The sequence below is a fragment of the Podarcis gaigeae genome, assembly GCF_964106915.1.
Source record: "Podarcis gaigeae genome assembly, chromosome: 4".
Classification (NCBI taxonomy): domain Eukaryota; kingdom Metazoa; phylum Chordata; class Lepidosauria; order Squamata; family Lacertidae; genus Podarcis; species Podarcis gaigeae.
This window is the reverse complement of record NC_139677.1, coordinates 4,101,715-4,124,159: the sequence shown is the minus strand read 5'-3', so window position 1 is coordinate 4,124,159 and position 22,445 is coordinate 4,101,715. Positions and strand designations below refer to the sequence as shown.

Sequence of the window (22,445 nt, the reverse complement as noted above, 5' to 3'; positions counted from 1 at the left end):
TGGTGATGGCCTTGCCTTATTTGTTTAAAATGTTTTTCAATTTTTTTTTATTGCTTTTAAATTTGTGTGTTTTTTTAATTTGGGTTTGTTTGTTTATATTAAGGGAGGTAAGATGTGTATGGGAAGAGAGGAACTGCGGAGAGCAGGGGGACTCCAATTACAGTGGCTCTAGGCAAGGGGAGGTGTGGTGTAGGGGTGGGGCATGCCTGGTAAGGGGTACACTGCACAGGCAGTTTGTGACTGTGACTGTGCCTGTGCCAGCCCTCAGAGGCTGATGGATTCAGTTGGTTTCCAGAGGGCCCTGGTTGATGTGACTGGCACACTTGTTGAAGCCCGGGCTGACTGGTAGAACATCCAAATGGTTCAGGCCATTGAAACAATCACATGAGTGCACTTTCCCACTTCGTAGAGCCCACTTGTGGCTCAAGTGTTTTTGGTGGTGCAGAGTGCCTTTCATTGGCTTCGACTAGTGGCCCAGCTGCACCCTTGTCAGGGCAGGAATAACCTAACATATGTTGTCTATGCTCTGGTAATCTAGGTTAGATTATTGGAACATGTTATACATGGGGCTGCCACTGAAAACGGTTTGGAAACTTCAGCTGGTGGGGAATTCTCCCAATTCTCCTAAACAATCTGGCCTTTTAAACTGTGGGTGGGTGGGTATTGTTTTTGTTTGTTACTAATTCGGGTATTTTTGTAGTGAAAACTGCCCTGTGATCTTCGGATAAAGGGCGGCATACAAATCGTAGTAATAGTAGTAGTACAGTGGTACCTCGGGTTGCAGACACTTCAGGTTACAGATGCTGCTAACCTGGAAGAAGTACCTCAGGTTAAGAACTTTGCTTCAGGATGAGAACAGAAATCACATGGTAGCGGGAAGCCCCATTAGCTAAAGTGATACCTCAGGTTAAGAACAGTTTCAGGTTAAGAACGGACCTCCAGAACGAATTAAGTTCTTAACCCGAGGTACCACTGTAATAGTAAATAATAATAATAAATGATGATGATGATGATGATGATAAGTAATAATAAATAGATTATAGAGAAGATTCCATTCCAGCTGGTAATCTTTATATAGAATTCTGTATGCATAGTCCTCCTCAAACTTGCTTTAAGGACATTAAATAAAGAAATTGCTTTAAAATTAGTTTTATGCTATTATAATCCATTTCTTTTTATTGGTAAATATAAATTATTTATTTGGTTTTTCATGTTATAGCCTTGAAAAAATTTTGGACGCTTTGACTACAGCAGCAGAAGAGAAAAACATTGACAGATTTTGTCCCATTGTGGAAGGTCTTCAGGGGAATTCCATCCATCTGCAAGTAAATGATAAGTTTGTGTGCTTTTTTTTTTTATAGCAGAGGCAGCGTCTAAGGAAGACTAAAAATAAAGCTAGGGTGGGGTATATGTACCAGTTCTATTTGCAGATGGGCAGACAGTGACATTTCTGTGCAATCAGTTGTATTGATTTGTGGCTCTATTATGGCTCTATATTATGATGATGACTTAGGATGTCAGAGCTTATGTGCAACATTAGTAACGTTGCAATCTACTGTACCACTTGGAAAAGCTACTTTTTCCTGAGACCAATAGCGATGGATTTTTTAAAAAGCAAAACCAGAAGTTCATATTTTCCCAAGTGTTATGGAGTTTGGTGGTTTGAAGTACTGTGGAACATGTGCACTAAAAGTCTTATATGCCCAGATAACATACTTGGTCTGGAAAAATACATAGCTGAATAGTGGTTGGGCTTTTTATCTTAATGGCTAATGGTCTTTGGGGTGTTGGATTTAGAACTGCAAAAGCTTTTTTCTCCTGTTGTAAGAAAGTTACGGTGTGTAGCTTACTGAACACCCACCTTCCCTTGCATTGGCAATTAACTTTAAGACAGCCTGTGTTGATGCCAATGGAAGGCTGTTGTTGATGCTTATTGGCTGAGCTAACCCTCTCCTCCACAGCTGCAATATATGAATATCCCCCTCTTACAGCAATTAGGTTTGAAATTTAATAAATTTAATAAAAAGATAGAGGTTTAATATAAAAAAGAAAAAAGCCAAACTGTTTTTTGAAGCCTGAGTGCTTCATGAGAGAGTATGAGAAACTGCATATGGCTTGTGCTGCATTTATTTTGAAGTATTTTATCCTGCCCTTCAGCTGCAAAAAGCTCCCAGAGATCAATAGCAGCACCCTCAGACTTCTGTAACAGAAAAAGAAATGGTACTGGGGGAGGAGGAAAAAAGCAAACTTGGGCAACTGCTCTTACATGCATTTTTAATGGGTATTTGCCTATGGGTGGGTGTGCACCAGCTCTGACCTCACCTGTTTTGGCCTCGCCCATTGCAGTCATGTGGATCCTGGAAGGTTGGCTGTAAGAAAATGTGGCCCTTAGGTTGAAAAAGGTTCCCCACTCCTGATTTAAAGGAAACTTTGTATTAATGTGTAGGTTTACTGTGATGTATGAAATTTATTAAGAATTTACATACATTCTATGTGTAGCATACATGGTAAAAATATATATACCATATTTTTCCATGTAGAAGATGATTTTTTTTGCTAATTTTTTTTAGTCAGAAATTGGGCATTGTCTTATACATAGATGGTTAAGAAAAACACTACTTACGAGTAGCAGAGGAAGCCTGGGGGTATTATTTAGGGGGGGGGGAGCACATGCACACGATGCTCGACTAAAGCCTGCAAGGGAGAATTAGGAGGGTCACTTTTGCAGTGAGAGGTTTGCAAACAAACAAACAACCGAAAGGGCGAGAGTGCAATGTGGCTTGGAAAAGGCACTCAAGACAATGCACCAAAAAAGGGGGACACCCCGCATACACACACACACACACACACACACCTGAAAGGGGGCTGAGCAGGCCCTGGAGCTGAGACCTAGGTGGGCTGCAGCTGCGGTTGCCGGCCTCCGCTGCTGCCTCCTTGCTGGTCTCGGAGGGAATCAGTCCATTAAGCTGCTGCCTGCGTTGGCTATGAATGGAGATGCGACGTGTGCCAGAGAGGCAGCCAGCAGCTCCTTGTCTCTTATGCAGTGCTTCCTTCGCAGCCTCAGTGGAGCAGCACGGCTGCCCAGGCATCTCATACTTGACGTGTTGCCATTGTCACCGCTGCTGCTCCCAGTTCCTCCAGCCTCTCTTACTTTCCCCTCTTTGAATCTCTCTCACACACTCACAAACAAGACACTTCAACTCTCACCCACAGGGTCCTACTGCCTGACAGGCTCCACTCCCAGTTTCCATCCAAAGGGCATGCACCTACTCGGCACAAAAAAAACAAAAAACTGGACATTTTGCCAGATTAAAGAAACCCACTGCAGGAGCCATGAAGGCCTGTCATTTCACTTACTACTTCTGCCAACCAGTGCAGACCACTGCGGCAAGCCAGGTTAGGCAGAGCAGGAGCTCTCCCTGGTACTCTAAATGAAAAAAAAAGTTGTTCTGTTTGATGTTTAAAATACTGATTTCTTAATTTCGGGTTCAAAAAAATACGGGGCGTCTTATACACAGAAAAATACGGTATATTTTTTGTAATATATGTATATATAGAGGGAGAGGACATGGGTGAAAAATTAAATTGTTTTATTCATCTTTTGTTGTTTGAGCTGGTTTATGTTGGCATACATTTCCAGATGTGTTGGTTGTGTCCTATTGAGTCTAACATATATGCAGTAGTCATCTAAAATGATTTGGATCAAAGTGGCCCAAAGTTTCATGCCAAGTGGGCTGCAAGAGTACTTTGACACGTAACCTGTAGATCACACACTGCCTTGTCACGCAGGGGGCAGGAGCAAGGCCAAAATTTGACACCCCCCCAAGCCTTCACACTGCCTTCCCTTAGCCAGGTGCTGAGCTTTGGGAAGGAGCCACAAGACTCTGGCAGTCCCAGAGCCCTCCCGCCTCCTTCCCAAAGCTGGGAAAGCACTAACTGGGCTTTGGGAAGAAGGTGGGAGGACTCCTGGACCATGCCAGAGTCCTCATGCCTTCTTCCTCAAGCCCAGAATCTCCTTCCCTGGCTTTGGGAAGGCAGCATGAGGGCTGAGGGCGTGGGTGTGTCATGTTGTTGAGGGCTGCCAAAAAAGGGCCGTCCGTTGGATCACCCTGATTTAGATACTCTTTAGCAATATTTAACAAGTAGCACACTGGGTTGCATGTCATGGCGACTTGATACTCCTGCACTCTTAGTAATAAAATATCAAGTCATAAAATATCAAGTCATAAATGGTTGTAAGCTGAGCACATGCAATTTACTATTGTTTGGTCTGTTTTCTTCTGAAATATTATTTTTCTTGCAGGTAGCCTGTATGCAGCTGATCAATGCACTAGTTACGTTTCCTGATGATTTGGACTTCAGACTCCACATTAGAAATGAATTTATGCGCTGTGGATTGAAAGAGCAAGTGCCAGTAAGTCCCCTATAGTGTGTGTGTGTGTGTGTGTGTGTGTGTGTGTGTAAGAGAGAGAGAGATAATTAATATTTAAATTAGTTTATTTTTCTTGGCTGAGGAAAAGTTGTGTTAAGCCCTTTTTGGTGTAATTTATTAAGACAGGGAATGAAAGATTACATATAAAAATTGATCCACAAATGTATAGATGAAAATGAAGTAATAATCTTTAGTACCAGTTTTGTTTTATGTAATGTATTCCAAATTTTAAAATATATCATTTGTTTATTTGAATAATTAATGTAAATTCTCCCAAATAAATCCCTTGCTATGTTAAAAATTGGATTTTGTTCAGAATAACTTATATTTATACACAGTCATTAATTAAGCACTGTTGTATTCTCCCTTCCTGCTGCAGCAACTGAAATGCTTAAAGAATGATGCTTTGGATATTCAACTAAAAGTGTTCTGTGAACATACAGAAGAAGACATGATTGAATTTTCCCATCGTTTAGAAGATATCAGATTGGACTTTGAATATCCTTTGAAAGAGGACAGAGAACCCAAAAATTTTAGACCTGGGATTGGTAGCAAGCATCCCATTGGTGATGCCTTTCTTTTTTCCATTTTAAATGGAAGTAAGAGGTGCTGATGTAAAAAATGAGAGAGTGCATGTTGTTCCAGGACTATGGGTCCGGGCGAGCAGGGAAGGCAGTTTGGGCCAAACACATGAAGTAGCGGTGCTTAACTTACACATCTCAGCTTGGTTATTTAAATGTTGAAATTATAATAAAAAATAAATTTTGCTTTGAAAGAGTAAAGTACTTGTATGGCCTAGAATACAAATTAGCTGTATCATCCTTGACCTGGATACTGAAGCAAATGATGTTTACAATGTGGTGTGGAACACTGTAAAGGACACAAGTGCAGAAGGCTATTTTCTTTCTATACTTCAGCATCTCTTGTTGATCAGAAATGACTCTCTTATAAGGTAAGGAAAACTTGCAATAGCTCCTACCTAGGTATTTATGATAAAAGATTGTATAATGTTTACCACCTGGAATTTTTCCCTGGATGTTTTTTTTTCCTCTGTGAAAAGGGAATAACTTGTGAACTGATGCAAGTTACTTAGTTTGATAAGAGGAGGAATTCCAAGGGAAACTGGGCTTTTCCTAGACTAAAGTTAAAATGGGCCATATGCTTGCCCAAGGAAAGGTGGTCTTTGCTGCCAGCATATCTAAGAACCAGTTCATATATTGGAACAAGCTCACTTGTAAACAACTATTCACATGATTACCCATGGTAGCAATATAATTCTGAAAGTGACATATGAGAAAACTCTGCTCCCTTCCATTTTTTTTTTTTTTAGGTAGTGCTTTTTCTCATCGTGAAAGAGAAGTCTTGATTTGCAGGTGTTCCCTTCTCTGGTTACATGAGTAGATTGAGTAGTTATTTGCAAGATTGAGCTGTCTCCAATGACACATGAACTGTCACTTAGATTATGATGATAATGATTGATTCAATATATATACTACCCTTTATCAAAAGATTCCTGGGTGGTTTACAACATTTAAAATATATTCTGTGGAACATAATAATAAAAACACAATACAAAGCATAATGATAGGCAGAATAATAATAATAAAATCATAATATCAGTCCCCCTTTAACAGACCATAAATTATTTAATGACCAAAGGCTTGGGTAAAGAGAAATGTTTTTGCCTGGCATCTAAAGACATGTAGTGACGATGCCAGGCAAGCCTCTCTTGGGATAGTATTCCAGATGGGCCACCCCAGAAAAGGCCTGTTCTCGTGTTGCTACCCTCTGAACTTCTCAGAGAGGAGGGACATAGAGAAGGCCTTGGAGGACAGGTCTGGGTTGGTTCATATGGGGAGGGGCGGTCCTTAACGTATTGAGGTCCTGAGCTGTGTAAGGCTTTATAGGTCAGCACCAGCACTTTAAATTGGGCCCGGATTGGCATTATATGCCCCCCAAACTGTTCTGTTTTGGTGAGCAATTAGGCCATTGTGCACCAGCTGAATTTTCCAAATCATCTTCAGAGGCAGCCACATGTACAACGCATTGCAGTAATCCAGGGCAGACAGACAGGCGCCGTGCTGGCCTTTCTTGTGCTTGCTGTGTGCAAGGCCTGCCTTAGAGCTGAGTGCCTGGTGCTGAAGGGGAGCCTTTCCTCCATGCAGGAGGAAAGGCGCAAGCCTCTATGAGGGATAGCAACTATGGCGGTTTCCCTTTAAGTAGATTCTTATACCTGGACCATACAACAAAAAAGCTTCTCCTTACAGTTTAATTTAAAACGTCTTTATGGACCTTTGCTTTTTCATGCCACAGATATGCATGCCATATCATACCCTTACAGATCCAGCAATCTAGTATTTTTTAAAATATCATCCATTCCTTTATCCATGTCAAACATGCTGCATCATAATGGATGACTATGTTGGGGGGAAAAATGTGCATTAGAGCCTCGTTTCATGTGAACATATTATTGTTCTCTTGGCCTGATTTATGTAGTGGGACAAGACATATTATGACACTTTGGTTGTAACCAATGTAGCACTATGCAAAAGGCCCTTAGCAGTTTTCTTTTCTTCTCTGCTTTACAAATAGTCAGCTGTTACATCATTATTGCAAGTAACACTAAACAGTTCAATCTTAAATCAGATTTTGATTGTTAAAATCAAACCACATAGGACTGGCATGTATCACATGAGGCAGAATAATGCTAGGGTCATAGAAAGTAATGTTTGATCAGGCCTCCAGGCTTCAAGAGTGCTTTTTTTCTGAAATGAAGTTTCTTAAAACTAAATAAAAAACCTTAACATACCACTGTGGGCTCCTTTGGGGGAAAAGCAGGATATAAATTGAATCAATATTAATAATAAACCCTGTAATATGAAACCTTTGCTTCTCAGAAGCAACATTACTTGTAGAATGAAGAACTTTCAGCTTGTTCTGCAATATGTATTTTTCTCTTTCACTTGTATAGGCCACTATATTTTAAGTTAATTGAAGAGTGCATTTCACAGATAGTCTTACATCGAAGTGGAGTAGACCCAGATTTTAGTTATCGTAAAAGACTGGATGTAGACTTCAGTCATTTAATGAGTAAGTCTTTTTATATTATTATTCTTCCTATAAAAAGCATGTTTTAAAAGATTAGCTGGTATGTGGTTAAAAGCAAACCTATTCCTCTTTAAAAAAAACTGCTTAGAAACCATAGCTGTGGGCCACAATAATGGGTCACAATTACCTTCCCACTTAACACTGTTTTCTGTGGTCTCTGATAGCTACTGGGCTTTCTAGCTGTCCTGATATCACAGCTGGCTATGTGTTGACATGTCTTATTATAAGAAGGGAGAGAAGTAATACTGGGCAACTGAGTCACCATTAAGTATTCTTCAATACTCATCTTCTGTTGATTGCTCTGACACTGCTGTGTGTGGAATGTGAGCCAAATAGAGCTCAGCCTTGGGGCAGGCTGACTAGGAGCTGAAAGCTTGCTTTTCAAATTACTTTTTAAAACCCCAAACCTTGGCTTCCTATTAGATATTTGTATTGAGCAAAAGAAAATAGAAGAACTTGAAGAGAGAGCTTCAGAATTTTCAAAAAAGGTTAGTAATTTCAGGTTGTTTTATTCAGATATGCTTAACTTTAAATGTATACATTACAATGTGTTCTGAGACGTTAATAATTCATGATTTTAAAGAGCTAAAATAGGCCTGATGCCCAAGACCTGTGATTCAAATCCAACACTTTAGTTTTAACATAAAAAGTAATCAAGTGATTTCTGTTTCCTGGATTGGTGCAATCGTTTGGGAAAGGGCTGTCTAAACCTTCTTTTCCATGTCATTCTCCTGATGAAAATCCTCTGCCAACTGCTATTACAAATTCCACATGGTATTTGTTCTGTGCTTGTAAGGATTTGGTCTGTCAGTGGGACAGCACCTGCACTTTGGAACTCCCTGCCCATTGATGTTATTATGCAGGTATATTTGCTCTACAGTAGTACCTCGGGTTAAGTACTTATTTCGTTCCGGAGGTCCGTACTTAACCTGAAACTGTTCTTAACCTGAAGCACCACTTTAGCTAATGGGGCCTCCTGCTACTGGAGCACGATTTCTGTCCTCATCCTTCTTGGCTTTTGGATGGTGTCCAGCAGGCTTCTGCTGCGCCCCACTGGACCCCCGTGGATAGCTCTCCGTCAGCTTCCTGTAGCAGAGTCGTCGCAGCAGCTAGAAACTGTTGCAATGTGTGTGTAATAAATCAGACTGCACGCAAGCGTTCTTGCTTAACTCCAACAGTCTTTAATCTTGTAGAAAAAACATCTTAAATCACCCCGGCGAGAGAGCGCACCTCTTGCTGCCTCGCTGCAAAAGCGAAAGGAAAAAGCACACAGAGAAACACTCCCCTCTGTGAATATAGCCACGCCTCAGAATGTGAGACGTCACTCAGAACTGTTTAACCCTGTAAGTTCTGATTCTCTGCACACCCCCTCTCGTCTCGCATCCTGAGGGAAACTGTGAACACACATCTACAGACCTCTTTGAGTTCAACTCCCTTTCCATTGCCTCTCGTCTCTTTCTGGCATTTGTCTCAGGCAACCGTTGAACCTCCTCAAAACTCCCAGGTTTGCACTGTGCGAAACCAATCCACGCGCTAGTGACCTGAAACCTCTCAGGTGGAACTCCCTTCGTGGTGCGAGTGGACCGTCTGAGCACAATCTCAGGTGCTCCTTCTGACCCACTGGGGCCAGCAAGTGTGTCCTCTACATCAGAAGACTCCCCCTCTGACTTACTACGTCTTCGCGCCTTCTGTACTTTGCTAACAGGAGACGAAGGCTCACTCTTGGGCTCTCTTTTAACAACCTGTGGAGATGCCCAACCCTGTTCTTGACCCTGTTCAGAGACTTGGTCCTCAGCAACAGGTTCAGCCTCTAGCTCTCCCTCCTCCTCAGAATCAGACAGACATTCTGAGAGAACATCAGAATTCGCACGGATCCTTGACCAACCATTCTGCTCACAGAACTCATCATGTTTACTGATCAGAAGCTTGGTCTGATCACCTTCTGGATATGCAAACCTCCACCCCTTTGTCGCAGGTTCATATCCACAGAAGATCATTTTCTGGAACCTCGGGCCACCTTGCTTTCGTTGAGCCTTTGGCACAGGCACCCAGGCCTGTGAACTGAATACACGGAAGAAATGCAGCTTTGGCTTCATTCCGTGGAGCATGTAATATGGGGTGTCACCTACCACTGAATTGTAGGATCTGTTCATCGTGAAATTGGCCGCCCTCCAGGCCTCGCTCCAAAAACTCTGAGGCAAACCGGAGTCACACAGTGGAACCTCTGTTGCCTGAGCCAGAGCTTTACTCCTAAGCTCCGCCACGCCCCTCTCCTGAGGAGAAGTAGCACCCGTTACCTTGTGACGTATCCCCTTCTGACGGAAGAAACTCTGCAGAGCAGACCCAGTAAACTCTGCACCTCAGTCACTCTTGAACCCCTGCACTTTGGTGGCGAACCGTAGTTCCACTACCACAACCCAATCTTTGATCAGTTGCGCTGCCTCGCCTTTCGTTCTCAGCGAGAAGGACCAGCCATTCTGGCTAAAATCATCTGTCAGCGTCAGCACAAACCTGGCCCCGCCCAGACTCGGCTTTGGCATGGGCCCAAAAAGGTCTGTGTGCACAAGCTCAAAAGGTTTTGTGGTTACCCTCTCCACCCTGGGATAACTGCACCCTTTTACCTTTGCCTTTCTGCATGCCCTACAATCTAGGGATTGGTCACATGATTTTATCCTGCACCCTACTGTGTACTGGGGCAACCTTTGGATATCTTCCCAAGAGCCATGTGACATTCTTTTGTGCCACAAGCAAGCACATGAATCATGAGTGTGAACGTTTGCACACTTCGCCTGTGCTCCCTCACCCTCCAGAGGTGTCTCCAAAACGAAGAGATTGTTCTGGCATGCAACACTGACGAGTTGCCTCCCACCCCTGGAAATAGAACAGACATCATTTTCAAAGCAAACCTTGTACCCCTCTTTTAAGAGACAAGATACAGATAAAAGACAGTGTTTCATCTCAGGCACAACGTAAACCTCCAGCTCCGCCTGCAAGAAAGAAACAAAAACATTTGCCACGTTAGATAAAGGCCTCTGTGACCCATCAGCAAAAACAACTGTTTTCCCAGCTGAAACAGCTCTGCAGTTCCACATTTCGACACTAGGTGTCGCTGGCATCAGGTGATGGCTCGCTCCAGAGTCAATAACCCAGCGCATCACTGTGCCCTCACTGGAGTTGTCCTTAAGCATTGCCATGGCAACAAACTTCTTGCTGCCCCCGTCCTTGGGGCCTCTGCAGATGTCCTCTCTGGTTGTCACGGCAACAGACTCCCCCTGGCAGGAAGACTTGCCCACGACCTTCACAGCTTCCGTAGATGCAACTCTTTCAGTTGCCTTGGAGACCGGGCTTGTCTCAGCGTTCCCACACAACTTCACAGCTCTTATCTCTACTTGTCGCAGGTGGCTGGCCTTGAAGCCTCCGGCACGGCTAGGCTTCAGCTCATGGCGTAAACAACTCTTGGCAGCCTTTGGAAAATGAGGCGTCTCTGAGCTTTCACCGCTCACTGCCCCCCCACTGCTCCCAGGGCTCCCAGGACGTTTTCCTGCACCCCCTCTGGTGGGTAAAGGGCCCCCAACTCTTGGCCTCTCTCCTGGCTCCTCACACAGACACGTTGCAGCAACAGTCCCTTCGTCCCCCCGTGGGGGCTCACAGCTCCTCCCAGCTGTGTGTCGGCTCTCAAGAATGTGGGCAGCGCCATCTTGCCTCTCCCCTTCGGATGCAGCCACATCTTGGCCTTTGCTTCGCACCCCAGCTTCACAAGCCTCACGGAGTGCTAGCCAAGCAGCCTCTGGCCTTTTAGCATCCAGGACAACTGGCCTTAGATGAGCATTCACATTCTCTGCCAAAAAAGCAAGCACACGCTTCTCAACTTCACTTTGCTCTGCAGCCCTTTCAGCCTCTGCTTTCCCAGCTGCCTTCTGTGGTGGCTGGACTATGTCCCACAGCTGCTGCCCGACCAGGAAAAGCTCTGCTTGAAAACTCCACTCCAGCCAACTTTGGCTACTCAGCTTCTGACATGGCAGCTTAAGCCCAAAGCCATATTCTTGGGGCTGAGCCATTTCTCCCCCGGGGCTGAGCGTACTCACGTAACAGCAGCTCCTCCAGGCACCCGGTCCTTGGAGATCCGATTCCTCCCAGCGAGCTCCTCTGCCTCAAACGTTAGGCAATACTCCAACTGGCTGCAGCCTCCTCTCAGCTGGCTTTCACACACACCTGCACAACTTAGCAACAGTTTCAAACGTTTGGCTGACTTCCCATAACCTCTTGGCTTTTGGATGGTGCCCAGCAGGCTTCTGCTGCGCCCCACTGGACCCCCGTGGATAGCTCTCCGTCAGCTTCCTGTAGCAGAGTCATCGCAGCGGCTAGAAACTGTTGCAATGTGTGTGTAATAAATCAGACTGCACGCAAGCGTTCTTGCTTAACTCCAACAGTCTTTAATCTTGTAGAAAAAACATCTTAAATCACCCCGGCGAGAGAGCGCACCTCTTGCTGCCTCGCCGCAAAAGCGAAAGGAAAAAGCACACAGAGAAACACTCCACTCTGTGAATATAGCCACGCCTCAGAATGTGAGACGTCACTCAGAACTGTTTAACCCTGTAAGTTCTGATTCTCTGCACAATCCTGAAGCAAAGTTCTTAACCTGAAGCACTATTCTGGATTAGCAGAGTCTGTAACCCGAAGCGTATGTAACCTGAAGCGTATGTAACCCGAGGTACCACTGTACTGTTTTCAGTGCCTACTAAAACTCTGTTGTCTAAGCAACCCTACCCTGACATATAATAATTGTTTTATAGTGTACATTTATAAAATTGCTGGTTTTATTTTATTTTGAAATGTTTTAGGCTATTTTTTTTTAATATCTGTTTTTATTATATTAATGTATATTTTATGTAAACTGCGAAGAGGTTTTTATGATTAACTAGTACATCAACCTGTGGAATAAGTAAAGGACCTGCTTCACCCTGCTAGGAACTAGACAGGTATTTGTACTGCATTTGTCCTTATTTGGCTAATGGAAGATGGTAATTATCATGATTGGAAAGACAGTTTTGGGGAACACTTAAAAACAAAATAAAAAGACTAGCATGCTTGAGTGCCCCTTGAAGTCTGTGTCTGCACAACAGTACCTTGGGAAACTACCTGTTTCCGATCTTCTGAATTGCCATAATTTTTGGGAAGTGGTTGAAGGTAATCCAAGAACATAACACACTAGAAAATGGGCATCTGTGTAGTCTGACTTTCTACCATTTTTACTCCTACCTCAAATTTAAAAGCTATTTTACATTTAACTGGCTATTTTCTACTGAAAAGAATATAGAGTGTGCTATAAAAGACCAGTTAAATATGAGCACACAGTCATGTGCATAACAGGTTATTTCTGTGGAAATTGTATGTTCTTAGTATTCAAATCTATTCATCTTAGTCATTTTTTCCACTGGTGTCACACTATTATTGGCCATATTCTATCACTGTAGCTTAATTTTTACCTGTTCAATGGTGCAACCCTGTGTACACTACACTATGACTTACTCCCAGGTAAATATGTGCTGAACTTTAGTTTAAATGGATATAAGTAACGCTTAAGGACCGAGGAGTTATATTAAACATTGAAAGAATGAATACAATGATATATAGCACTTTAATGCTTGTATTTCAGTTTGAAAATGAATTTGTAGCACATCAAGAGACAAAAGCACAACTTCAAAAAATTGAAGAAAAAATTATTCACACTGAAGCAAATGGAAAAGTTTATAAGCATAAGGTAAATGATTTTTTATTCCTAAAATTTGGTTTTTAATCAAACTATTTGAAAACAAGTTTTCAGATAATGATACAACTAGTTACTATAATACAGTTAAATAAAAGGTCTTTCATTTTTATAAATACATTTAGTTTTCTTTATATAATATGTACATGATATTTATATTTGTCAGGTCTGTAGATAGTTGCTCGTGAGTAAACAGCCAGGACTCCGACCTGTCTTTTACAGGTTTTATTAAGTGCAAACTATGTACAGTTCAGAGATTCAAAGTTAATGTCTGTCTCACTCACATGCAGATTCCTGGAGTGGCCTTTTCCAGTCCGTCCCCCCCAGCATAAGAACTTAGACACCCCAAATCTCCACCTTCCCTCCTTACATTTGACCCCCCTTGCGAAAACTGGGCAACTGAAGCGGCATGTCCGTTTCCCTACCAGCCTGGCTGAGCCGAGGTGCTTGGACTCACAGTAACGTCTGTGAGCCTTTGCCTCGCTTTGCCCCTCCTTTCCCCCTCTGTTTCGCTGGAGGCATGACTCTCTACTGCCTGACGAAGTGCTACTGCTCAGCAACTTTGGAGGCTCCCTGTACTCTTCCGCCCCCCTCTCCCCTTTCGATGGCAGTCCCCTGACAATATTTTTAAAACTAAAATTTTTTTGAACCATTGGGCAGAATGGTTCCAATGTGGAGATAAGAGAATCTTGAACAAGAAGCTGCTGTTACTCCATGCTAGATACAACAGGAAGAACATTTATGCATTTCAGATAGAATTCTAATATTGGTAGTGTCTTGTGCTTTATTCATATTTTTACGTTATACTTTTATTATCTTCATAAAAGTACAGTATTTTTTTTAAGATAGACATATTTCATGGAGGAAGCCTTTTGGGAAGGATAACTAAATGTAGCCTCCCCATGTGGAGACAATACACCTCTGAGTAGCAATTGCTGGTAGACAAACAAGGTTGGATGGGGACTTTTGCTACTGTGCCCTACTTCTAAGCTTCTTAGGAACATGTGATTGGCTGCTATTGGAAGTGGGATACTAGACTAGAAGGACATTTAGTCTGATCCAACAAGGCTTCCAAGTTATTATGTTTCCTAACTGGAAACGTCTGAGAAAGTTATGTGATATGAATAACATACAGCATTGTAGCATTACTAATTTGCACAATGTTGGATCTAAGCTGCATAAGGCTTTTGTACACAATGCTAGTTCTTTGCATTGTGGTTGGTAGCAAATGGCTAAGCAACACAGTGGACCTGCATGTTATTGATGAGCTTTGCCATCAATATACTGGTTAGGGAATAGAATTGCCTCCTAAACTGTCTCATCACATTGGCATTGTATTTTACATTTTTATGTCAAATTTACAACAGAGTAGTTATGCTGGGTTTCATAAGTTTAACTTGCTATTATTAAATGATATTTAGGGATTGTATTCATAAATCGGAAACTTGCTTTTCAGGATGGCTCAATAATGAATGGCGTAGGTGCCTGTCCAGTGACATCTTTGGAAGGACATGTGACTCCAGTCCCATTAGCTGATGCAGCACCCAAGTCATTACCACTTTCAGCCGGAGTTCTGCCACCACCCCCACCACCGCCACCCCCATTGCCACCTTCATTGACTAGTAGTTCAGGAAAGGCTCCTCCTTTTGGTGTGCCGCCACCACCACCACTACAGACATTGCCAGGAGCACAGTGTTCTCCTCCTCCTCAAGTACTGCCTTATGGATTGAAGCCTAAAAAAGAATTTAAACCTGAGGTCACTATGAAAAGACTGAACTGGTTAAAGGTAAATAAACGGAAAGCATATTTTGCAAAATTCTAAGTAGAACTGAATTATTAGACACTGGTATTAGTTTATTTATTTTTATTCCTTTATTAAGAGAACAGTATCTCACATTTTAGCACAGATGTCCTCACAAGGTGGTGTATGGAATTAATAAAAAATTAAAACCGGTTTAAAGTGAAAACAGCCCTTTAAAATGAGCTATAAAACGGACATAGGTGACGTTACTTTCTTTTTTTTAATGAATTGAAATAAAAATGTTTTGAGAGTCATTTTCAAAGTTGCTAGGTAGGGTGCCATGCATACTTCCGAGGTGATTTTATTCCGTATGTACCGGAAAAAGCCCGGCCTCTGCTTCCCATCAGCCTTCCCTGTCTCCTGTTATTGGCTAGAGAACAGGGCCACCAATGGGAAAGTTTTGGCAGGCTCATATAGGTGCAGATGGTTTTTCAGGTAATGTAGTCCTAATTAACTAGAGCTTTAAAGGTCAAGGGCAGTATTTTAAAGTGTGTCCAGAAAGAAATAGCAATATAAACTGCACATAATAGTTATAATAGACTCTGGTGGTTTAGTTTCTAAGCATTGTGTTGTACCGACTGAAGTTTCTCAATTGTTTTTAGAAATGACTCTTATGTAGAGCACAATACAGTAGATCTTGCCAGGCTATAACCAGAGCATGTGTCGTTGAGACAAGGCCTAATTTCTTCAGGTAGTGTTATGGTAATGTTCTAATAACTGTTATACGGTACTAAATAACTCGGGTAAGGTACCATATAGCTGGAAACATGCTATAGTAGTCCCAATCTTTAAGAGAAGCCACGCAAATGTACCCTCCAATTATAGGCCAATTAGCCTGCCCTCAATAATTGGGAAGCTGTATGCCCGATTCCTCAGTAGCAAACTGACAACTTCTCTAAATGAACATAATATACTATCTGAAGCCCAGGCAGCCTTTCGTGAGAACCATTCAACATCAGACCACTGTCTAATGCTGTCCTTCCTAGCCGAGAAGTATACCAGGCCTTTACAGGGTAAACTCTTCATGGATCTGACTCCATCCCCAGATCCCATCTATGGTCCGAATTAAATCTGATTTTGCAGGACAAACGACTCCTCTTTCATACAAAAGCCCTGTACAATGGAACCAAACTGCAGGTCCGAGGGTCGACAAGGACAGTTATCGAACAGCATCAAGATGACTAGGGGGGTGAGACAGGGATGCATTTTGGCCCCCACATTGTTTTGTCTATTCTTAAATGACCTAGAAGAGAGCTTAATGGACCCAGATGGACACCTTCCAAAAGTAGGAATGAGAAGGACCTCCTTGTTGTTATATGCTGATGACGCGGCCATCATCTCACGTTCCAGACCGGGTTTGAATTATCTGCTGAGGAAATTTTCTGATTACTGTTCTGGAAATGGTTTATCCATTACTTATGAAAAATCTAAAATTTTAGATTTCAAAAGAAGCTTCTCCCGGTCTAAATGGGTGCTGGATGGCCATAACTTTGAACAGATGAAATACTTCAGTTATCTAGGGCTCACATTCCATCATACAGGATCTTGGAAGCACCACCGGAAAACCTCCCTTCAAAAGGCGGAGATCACAAAGCTAGCCATATTCAGATTCTTTTTCACAAAGGGCGGCAAATATGTTCCAGCAGCCTTAAGGGTTTTCAATGCAAAACCCGTTTCCCAACTCCTGTACGCTGCAAATGTCTGGCATAATGGGGACCTGCCAAAGCTAGATGGCTTTCAGGCAAAAATTTTACGATCTCTGTTGCAGGTACCCAACTGTGTCCCCAACTCCATACATTTGTTAGAAGCTGGTAAATGCCCAATTTCAACTAAAGCGTGGTAAAGGTAAAGGTACCCCTGCCCGTACGGGCCAGTTGTGTCCGACTCTAGGGTTGTGCGCCCATCTCACTTAAGAGGCTGGGGGCCAGCGCTGTCGGAGACACTTCTGGGTCACGTGGCCAGCGTGACGAAGCTGCTCTGGCGAGCCAGCACCAGCCCAGCATACGGAAACGCCGTTTACCTTCCCGCTGTAAAGCGGTACCTATTTATCTACTTGCACTTAGGGGTGCTTTCGAACTGCTAGGTGGGCAGGAGCTCGGACCGAAAGACCGGAGCTCACCCCGCCGCGGGGATTCGAACTGCCAACCATGCGATCGGCAAGCCCTAGGCACTGAGGTTTTACCCACAATGCCACCCGCGTCCCTTAAAAAGGCTGCCCGTAGTGGGCTGCCCTAAAACATTGGCTCAGGATTTCAGTGTTTGATCTAGGGAAGGATTTGTACCAGCACCTGACCAATGAGGAATTTGTCAGCAAATGGCAGAAAACCATGGCTAAATAAGCCACCTCTATTGGTCTGTCACCCGCCCCCCAACTGTATTACCTGGGTTATGAAAGCGCCCAAAAGATACTAAAGCAAAGATTATGGGATAATGCACACAGTGACTTGCGATCTCGATCATACGCAGTCTAGTCCGCTGGCAGTAGGAGTACAATATGGGCATGTCTTTAAGTTAACATCTTACATTAAAAACCTGACCGTACCAAACTATCAAAGGCTTTTCACCAAAGCCAGAATAAACGTCTTTCCTTCTGCAGTGTTGGATGGCAGGTTGAGAGGAGTTCCCTACCAGGACAGACTTTGCTCGTGTGCTCAAGACATTGATTCCATAATCAGAGGCTCACTATGTCAGGTTCCTATTGGAAGACCGGACAAATGTTAGAACATTAGCAGTGGCAAAGTTCTGAACAAAATGCTTGTTTAACCTGGAGGTAGGCTGTCTGAATTGTGCATTGTTTTGTAACGATTTGTTGGATCTCTGGACCGTAATAAAGATTGTTGTTGTTATGCAAGAAGAAGCAGCTATCAAGGAAGAAGTCACTGCAGCTTGACAGCTATTAAGAAGTAGATGTACTAGATTCCCTTTGCAGTGGGTGTTGGGAAGGCTGCAGAACCATGAGAGTTGCTAGATGAGCACTGTGCAGGTGATCAGCCACTGCCCAGAGTGATGTGTTACTTCATGATACTGATTTATCAGTCGCCATCCCATAGTTGTTTTGTGGTAAAGGGATCAGTTTCCTTTCCCCCCCTTGGTTGTTGCTCACCTTACTTCCCAGCATACCAGCTACTATTCCTGAACTTCTTTATCTTGCAACACTTTTAAAGAAGGTAACTTCTTTTTGTGTGTTCAGAGCTACGTATCTACATTTTCACGAATCTGTTAAAAACTGGTGATGATAACACTATTATAGTTTAGATAGCGTTGTCCCTGGTATGTTGAACTCCATAGTGCAGTTGTTGTTTGACAGTATGGTACTATAGTGATGAATAGTGTACAGCTGTCAGTGAATAGTTGTAGCATGTACTCTACTGCAGTCTCACTAAAGGTGAAACAGGAACATGGCAACTGCTCTAATGTAGCTTTTAATGTTTGTTGGGTTAACTTCTTGTTTTTAATGGAGGATATTAAACTTCGTCATTTTTGGCTTGTTATTTGCTTAGAATCAGCTATTTCATTCCTGCTATATGCAACAAAACTGCACCCCCTTTGATGCTTAGTATTTTATATCACATCAGAATCAAATGCTTAATAGCCTAAATGACCTATAGAGTATGTATTTTTTATTTTTTATTTCATAAAATTGATACACACTGCTTTGATTGTAAAAACAAAAACATTCAAAGCAGTTTACAAAGAGATAAAAACAACCAAGAAACATTTGCAACACTTTAAAACATGCAAAAGTTAAAATAATAAAACAGATTAAAATTACTTCGGCTTTCTAAGTATCTCAGTGGGCTTTCCTAAACAAGAATGCTTTTAGCCGGCACTGAAAACAGTGCAGTGAAGGCACCTACTTGATCTCAATAGGTAGGGAGTTCCAAAGTCTACACTTTGGAACTCCCTGCCTATTGAGATCAAGTAGGTGCTTCACTAAAAGATCAAGTTTTTACAAATGTGGAACCGGGATTATGTGACATTTACAGTTGTGCCAATTCTGCCAGTCGAAGGAGTCAAGTGAGTCCTGTGAGATAAGGCAATCTCATAGGTAAACTGGTCTCAGGTTGTTAAGGGCTTTATGTACCAATAGCAATGCCTTGAACTTGGTCTGGTAGCAAATCAGCAGCCTTCATGTTGCTTTCATTCCAGGATGAGCTGTATTAACTAGCACATAAATGTGAATGTTTATAAATATGCTGAAAAGGGTTTGTGTTAAAATTGGTTGCTTCTTGCGCAGCACTGTTATGTTGTTGTGGTCCATTGCACTCTGAGGTGTCCAGGCACCTGGGGAGGTTTACACAGTAGCACAACTGTTTGAGAGGGCAAGGAGGCCTACCTGGACAATGCAGCTTTAATAGATTCTTACTCTCATTGCTGCTGGTTGTCTGGAAACACGATACTTACCTCAGCCTTGTATGTCCAGTGGAATTGACTTAACTTCTTCTTTCCAGTGTTAGAAACTGGGATAGAAAAGCTAGGAGACAAATGGCTCCTGGGACCTGGGTTGTGGGCCATGGGGGGGGGGAGCGACAATGTTTTTTATTTATTATTTTGATAAGCATGAACTAATATGCAATTCACATAAGTGACACATTGTTAATATCACATTTTAAAAAGAAATTGTTAATACATGTTTAATTTGGCGTTTATAATAAAAATACAGTGGCACCTCGTGTTACGTACCGTTTCCCTTACGAATTCTGTGGGTTATGTGCTCCGCTAACCCGGAAGTAGATGCCCCTTGTTACGACCTTTGCCCCGGGATGCGAGCGGAAGTCGAGCTCTGGTGGTGCGGCAGCCGCGGGAGTTGCCATTAGCGAAAGCGTGCCTCATGTTACGAGTGGTTTCCTGTTATGAACGGACCTCCAGAACTGATTAAGTCCATAACATGAGGTACCACTGTATTGACACCATACTTCAGTTTTCAAAACACTCTGCTCTTTATTGTTAACCTTAAACATACAGTGGTACCTCGGGATCCGTTCCGGAGCCCCGTTCGCATCCCGAAGTGAATGTAACCCGTGTCTGCATGCGCGGGTCACGTTTCAACGCTTCTGCGCATTTGTGTGACATCATTTTGACGGTCTGCACATGTGTGTGCACGCGGCGACACTTGGAAGTAATGCGCTCCGTTATTTCTGGGTCGCCGCAGAGCGCAACCCGAATTTGCCCAACCCGAAGCATATTCATCCCAATGTATGACTGTATTGTCTATCCTTAACGTATACTTCAAGGCTTCAAATCACATACATTTCAGTAATCCTTGAGTGTCAGCCAGGGGCAAAAAATGGCACCCAGACTTTCTGAGGTGCTCACAAATAGAGAATCTTTAGGTGAAATGCACCTGGCGCCCTGCTAATTTCGAGCTCTGCCTCTATCCAGAATGACTTCTAAGCCATTGGAAAGAACTAATATTACTTTCTCTTCATCGTTATCAGCTATATTAATGATCAACTTCCATATTTTGTGCGTGACTTCTATTATTATATATCTGTAGCTAATGTGATATCAATCAGCAGTTATGTTATTATATTTGCAGATTAGACCACAAGAAATGAATGAGAACTGTTTCTGGATTAAGGCAAATGATGGCAAATATGAGAGTGCTGATCTTTTAGGCAAGCTGGAGCTTACGTTTTGTTGTAAAAAACCCCGTAAGTAACTAATTGTTTTGTTTTAAATTCTTACTAGGTTAGAAAATGAGCCTAGTTGATTTTGATTGAAACATCAGAATTTCTTACAACTACAGTTGAATATCTACATGTGCTGTCTGAGAACCAAGTTGAATAGTACTTTAGCTTACCTAAGGCCTTTTATAAGTGATACCATATGAACTGTAATTAGGAAGACTTAGGAAAAGGAGCATATAACATATGACAATTTTGGGTCAATGTTTTGTAATGGGATGTACAATAGTTCAAAGTTGGGAATGCAAGACACAGATCTGTGATTTTTGAGGGGCGTGTGTGCATGTATTAAACTGATCATGACTTGATGGCCTTTATTGAAAAATGGAGAAAGTAGGGAGCACAGGAAGTGACTGCCTAGAGCTCCATGTGCTTCAGTGGTATAAGAGAAGTGCAGCTGAAATCAGAATATCACTATCTCCATCTCCACATTAATCTTCATTGGCTTTAAATATATAAGTGGTGCCCTGGTGGTGGTTCATGCAAAGCTGCTATTCATACTTTTGATTTTGAGTATGAAACTTGATCAAGTTGCAGATGCTTGCTTGATAAACAACTCTTGATTGTTGATTGTGTATTAAATGCACTGTACAGTGGTACCTTGGGTTACATACGCTTCAGGTTACATACGCTTCAGGTTACAGACTCTGCTAACCCAGAAATATCACCTTGGATTAAGAACTTTGCTTCAGGATGAGAACAGAAATCATGTGGCGGCGGCACAGCGGCAGCAGGAGGCCCCATTAGCTAAATTGGTGCTTCAGGTTAAGAAGAGTTTCAGGTTAAGAACAGACCTCCAGAACGAATTCAGTTCTTAACCTGAGTTACCACTGTATTTGGTTACAGTGATTCAAAAAATAGCTCAGCTCATAGCAGTTTGATGTTGTGTGGGCATAGCTTAATTTACATTTTTAATCTAGTTTAGCAATACTTTTCTTAGAACCAATCAAAACAAGGCAATCTACAACTGTGGATTTGGGAGTTTTTTCTTATGAGCTAACATGGCTGCCTTTCTGGTTTTTTTTGTTTCTTTAAAGGAAATGCTGATTAAACTTGAATAAATTGGCTTTATAGTGGTACCTTGGTTCTCAAACATAATCTGTTCTGGAAGTCCATTCCAAAACCAAAGCATTCCCAAACCAAAGTGCTTTCCCATAGAAAGTAATGCAAAATAGATTAATCTGTTCCAGACTTTTAAAAACAACCCCTAAAACAGCAATTTAACATGAATTTTGCTATCTAACGAAACCATTGTTCCATAAAATGAAAGCAATAAACAATGTACTGCAGTCACACAATCAATCAATCAGTAGCTGAACTGGGTTCCACACAGTCATAAACAAAACAAAAAGAGCCGCAACAACAAAAACACAAAATAAATAGCAAAAATTGTCAGACCTCAGCATAACACTCAAAATGGAATTGTGGCACTCAAAATGGAAGCATGACAACCAAATGGAGCATGTCCAGCTTCTGAAAAAGGTTTGCAAAGCGGAACACTTATTTCTGGGTTTGCACTGTTTGGGTTCCAAGTTGTTTGAGTACCAAGGCGTTTGAGAATCAAGATACCACTGAATACAGTGAATACAGTGGTACAGTGAATGCATCACTGTCCTGCTTTGTCTTCAGCATAATGCCACATTTTGGGAC

General features: G+C 42.3%; 1 protein-coding gene across 2 annotated transcripts in view; it reads left to right on the top strand.

Annotated features, from left to right (window-relative positions):
- DIAPH3 (diaphanous related formin 3) overlaps positions 1–22,445 on the top strand; it is a 120,986-nt gene that overhangs the window by 17,868 nt on the left and 80,673 nt on the right. For both annotated transcript variants that reach the window (XM_083737797.1, XM_083737798.1), the window contains exons 9-17: positions 1,220–1,325; positions 4,304–4,414; positions 4,812–4,930; positions 5,268–5,384; positions 7,404–7,522; positions 7,964–8,028; positions 13,197–13,301; positions 14,764–15,093; positions 20,648–20,762. In XM_083737797.1, coding sequence (XP_083593923.1) covers positions 1,220–1,325; positions 4,304–4,414; positions 4,812–4,930; positions 5,268–5,384; positions 7,404–7,522; positions 7,964–8,028; positions 13,197–13,301; positions 14,764–15,093; positions 20,648–20,762 — 1,187 coding nt within the window. The remainder of the gene's footprint in view (positions 1–1,219; positions 1,326–4,303; positions 4,415–4,811; positions 4,931–5,267; positions 5,385–7,403; positions 7,523–7,963; positions 8,029–13,196; positions 13,302–14,763; positions 15,094–20,647; positions 20,763–22,445) is intronic.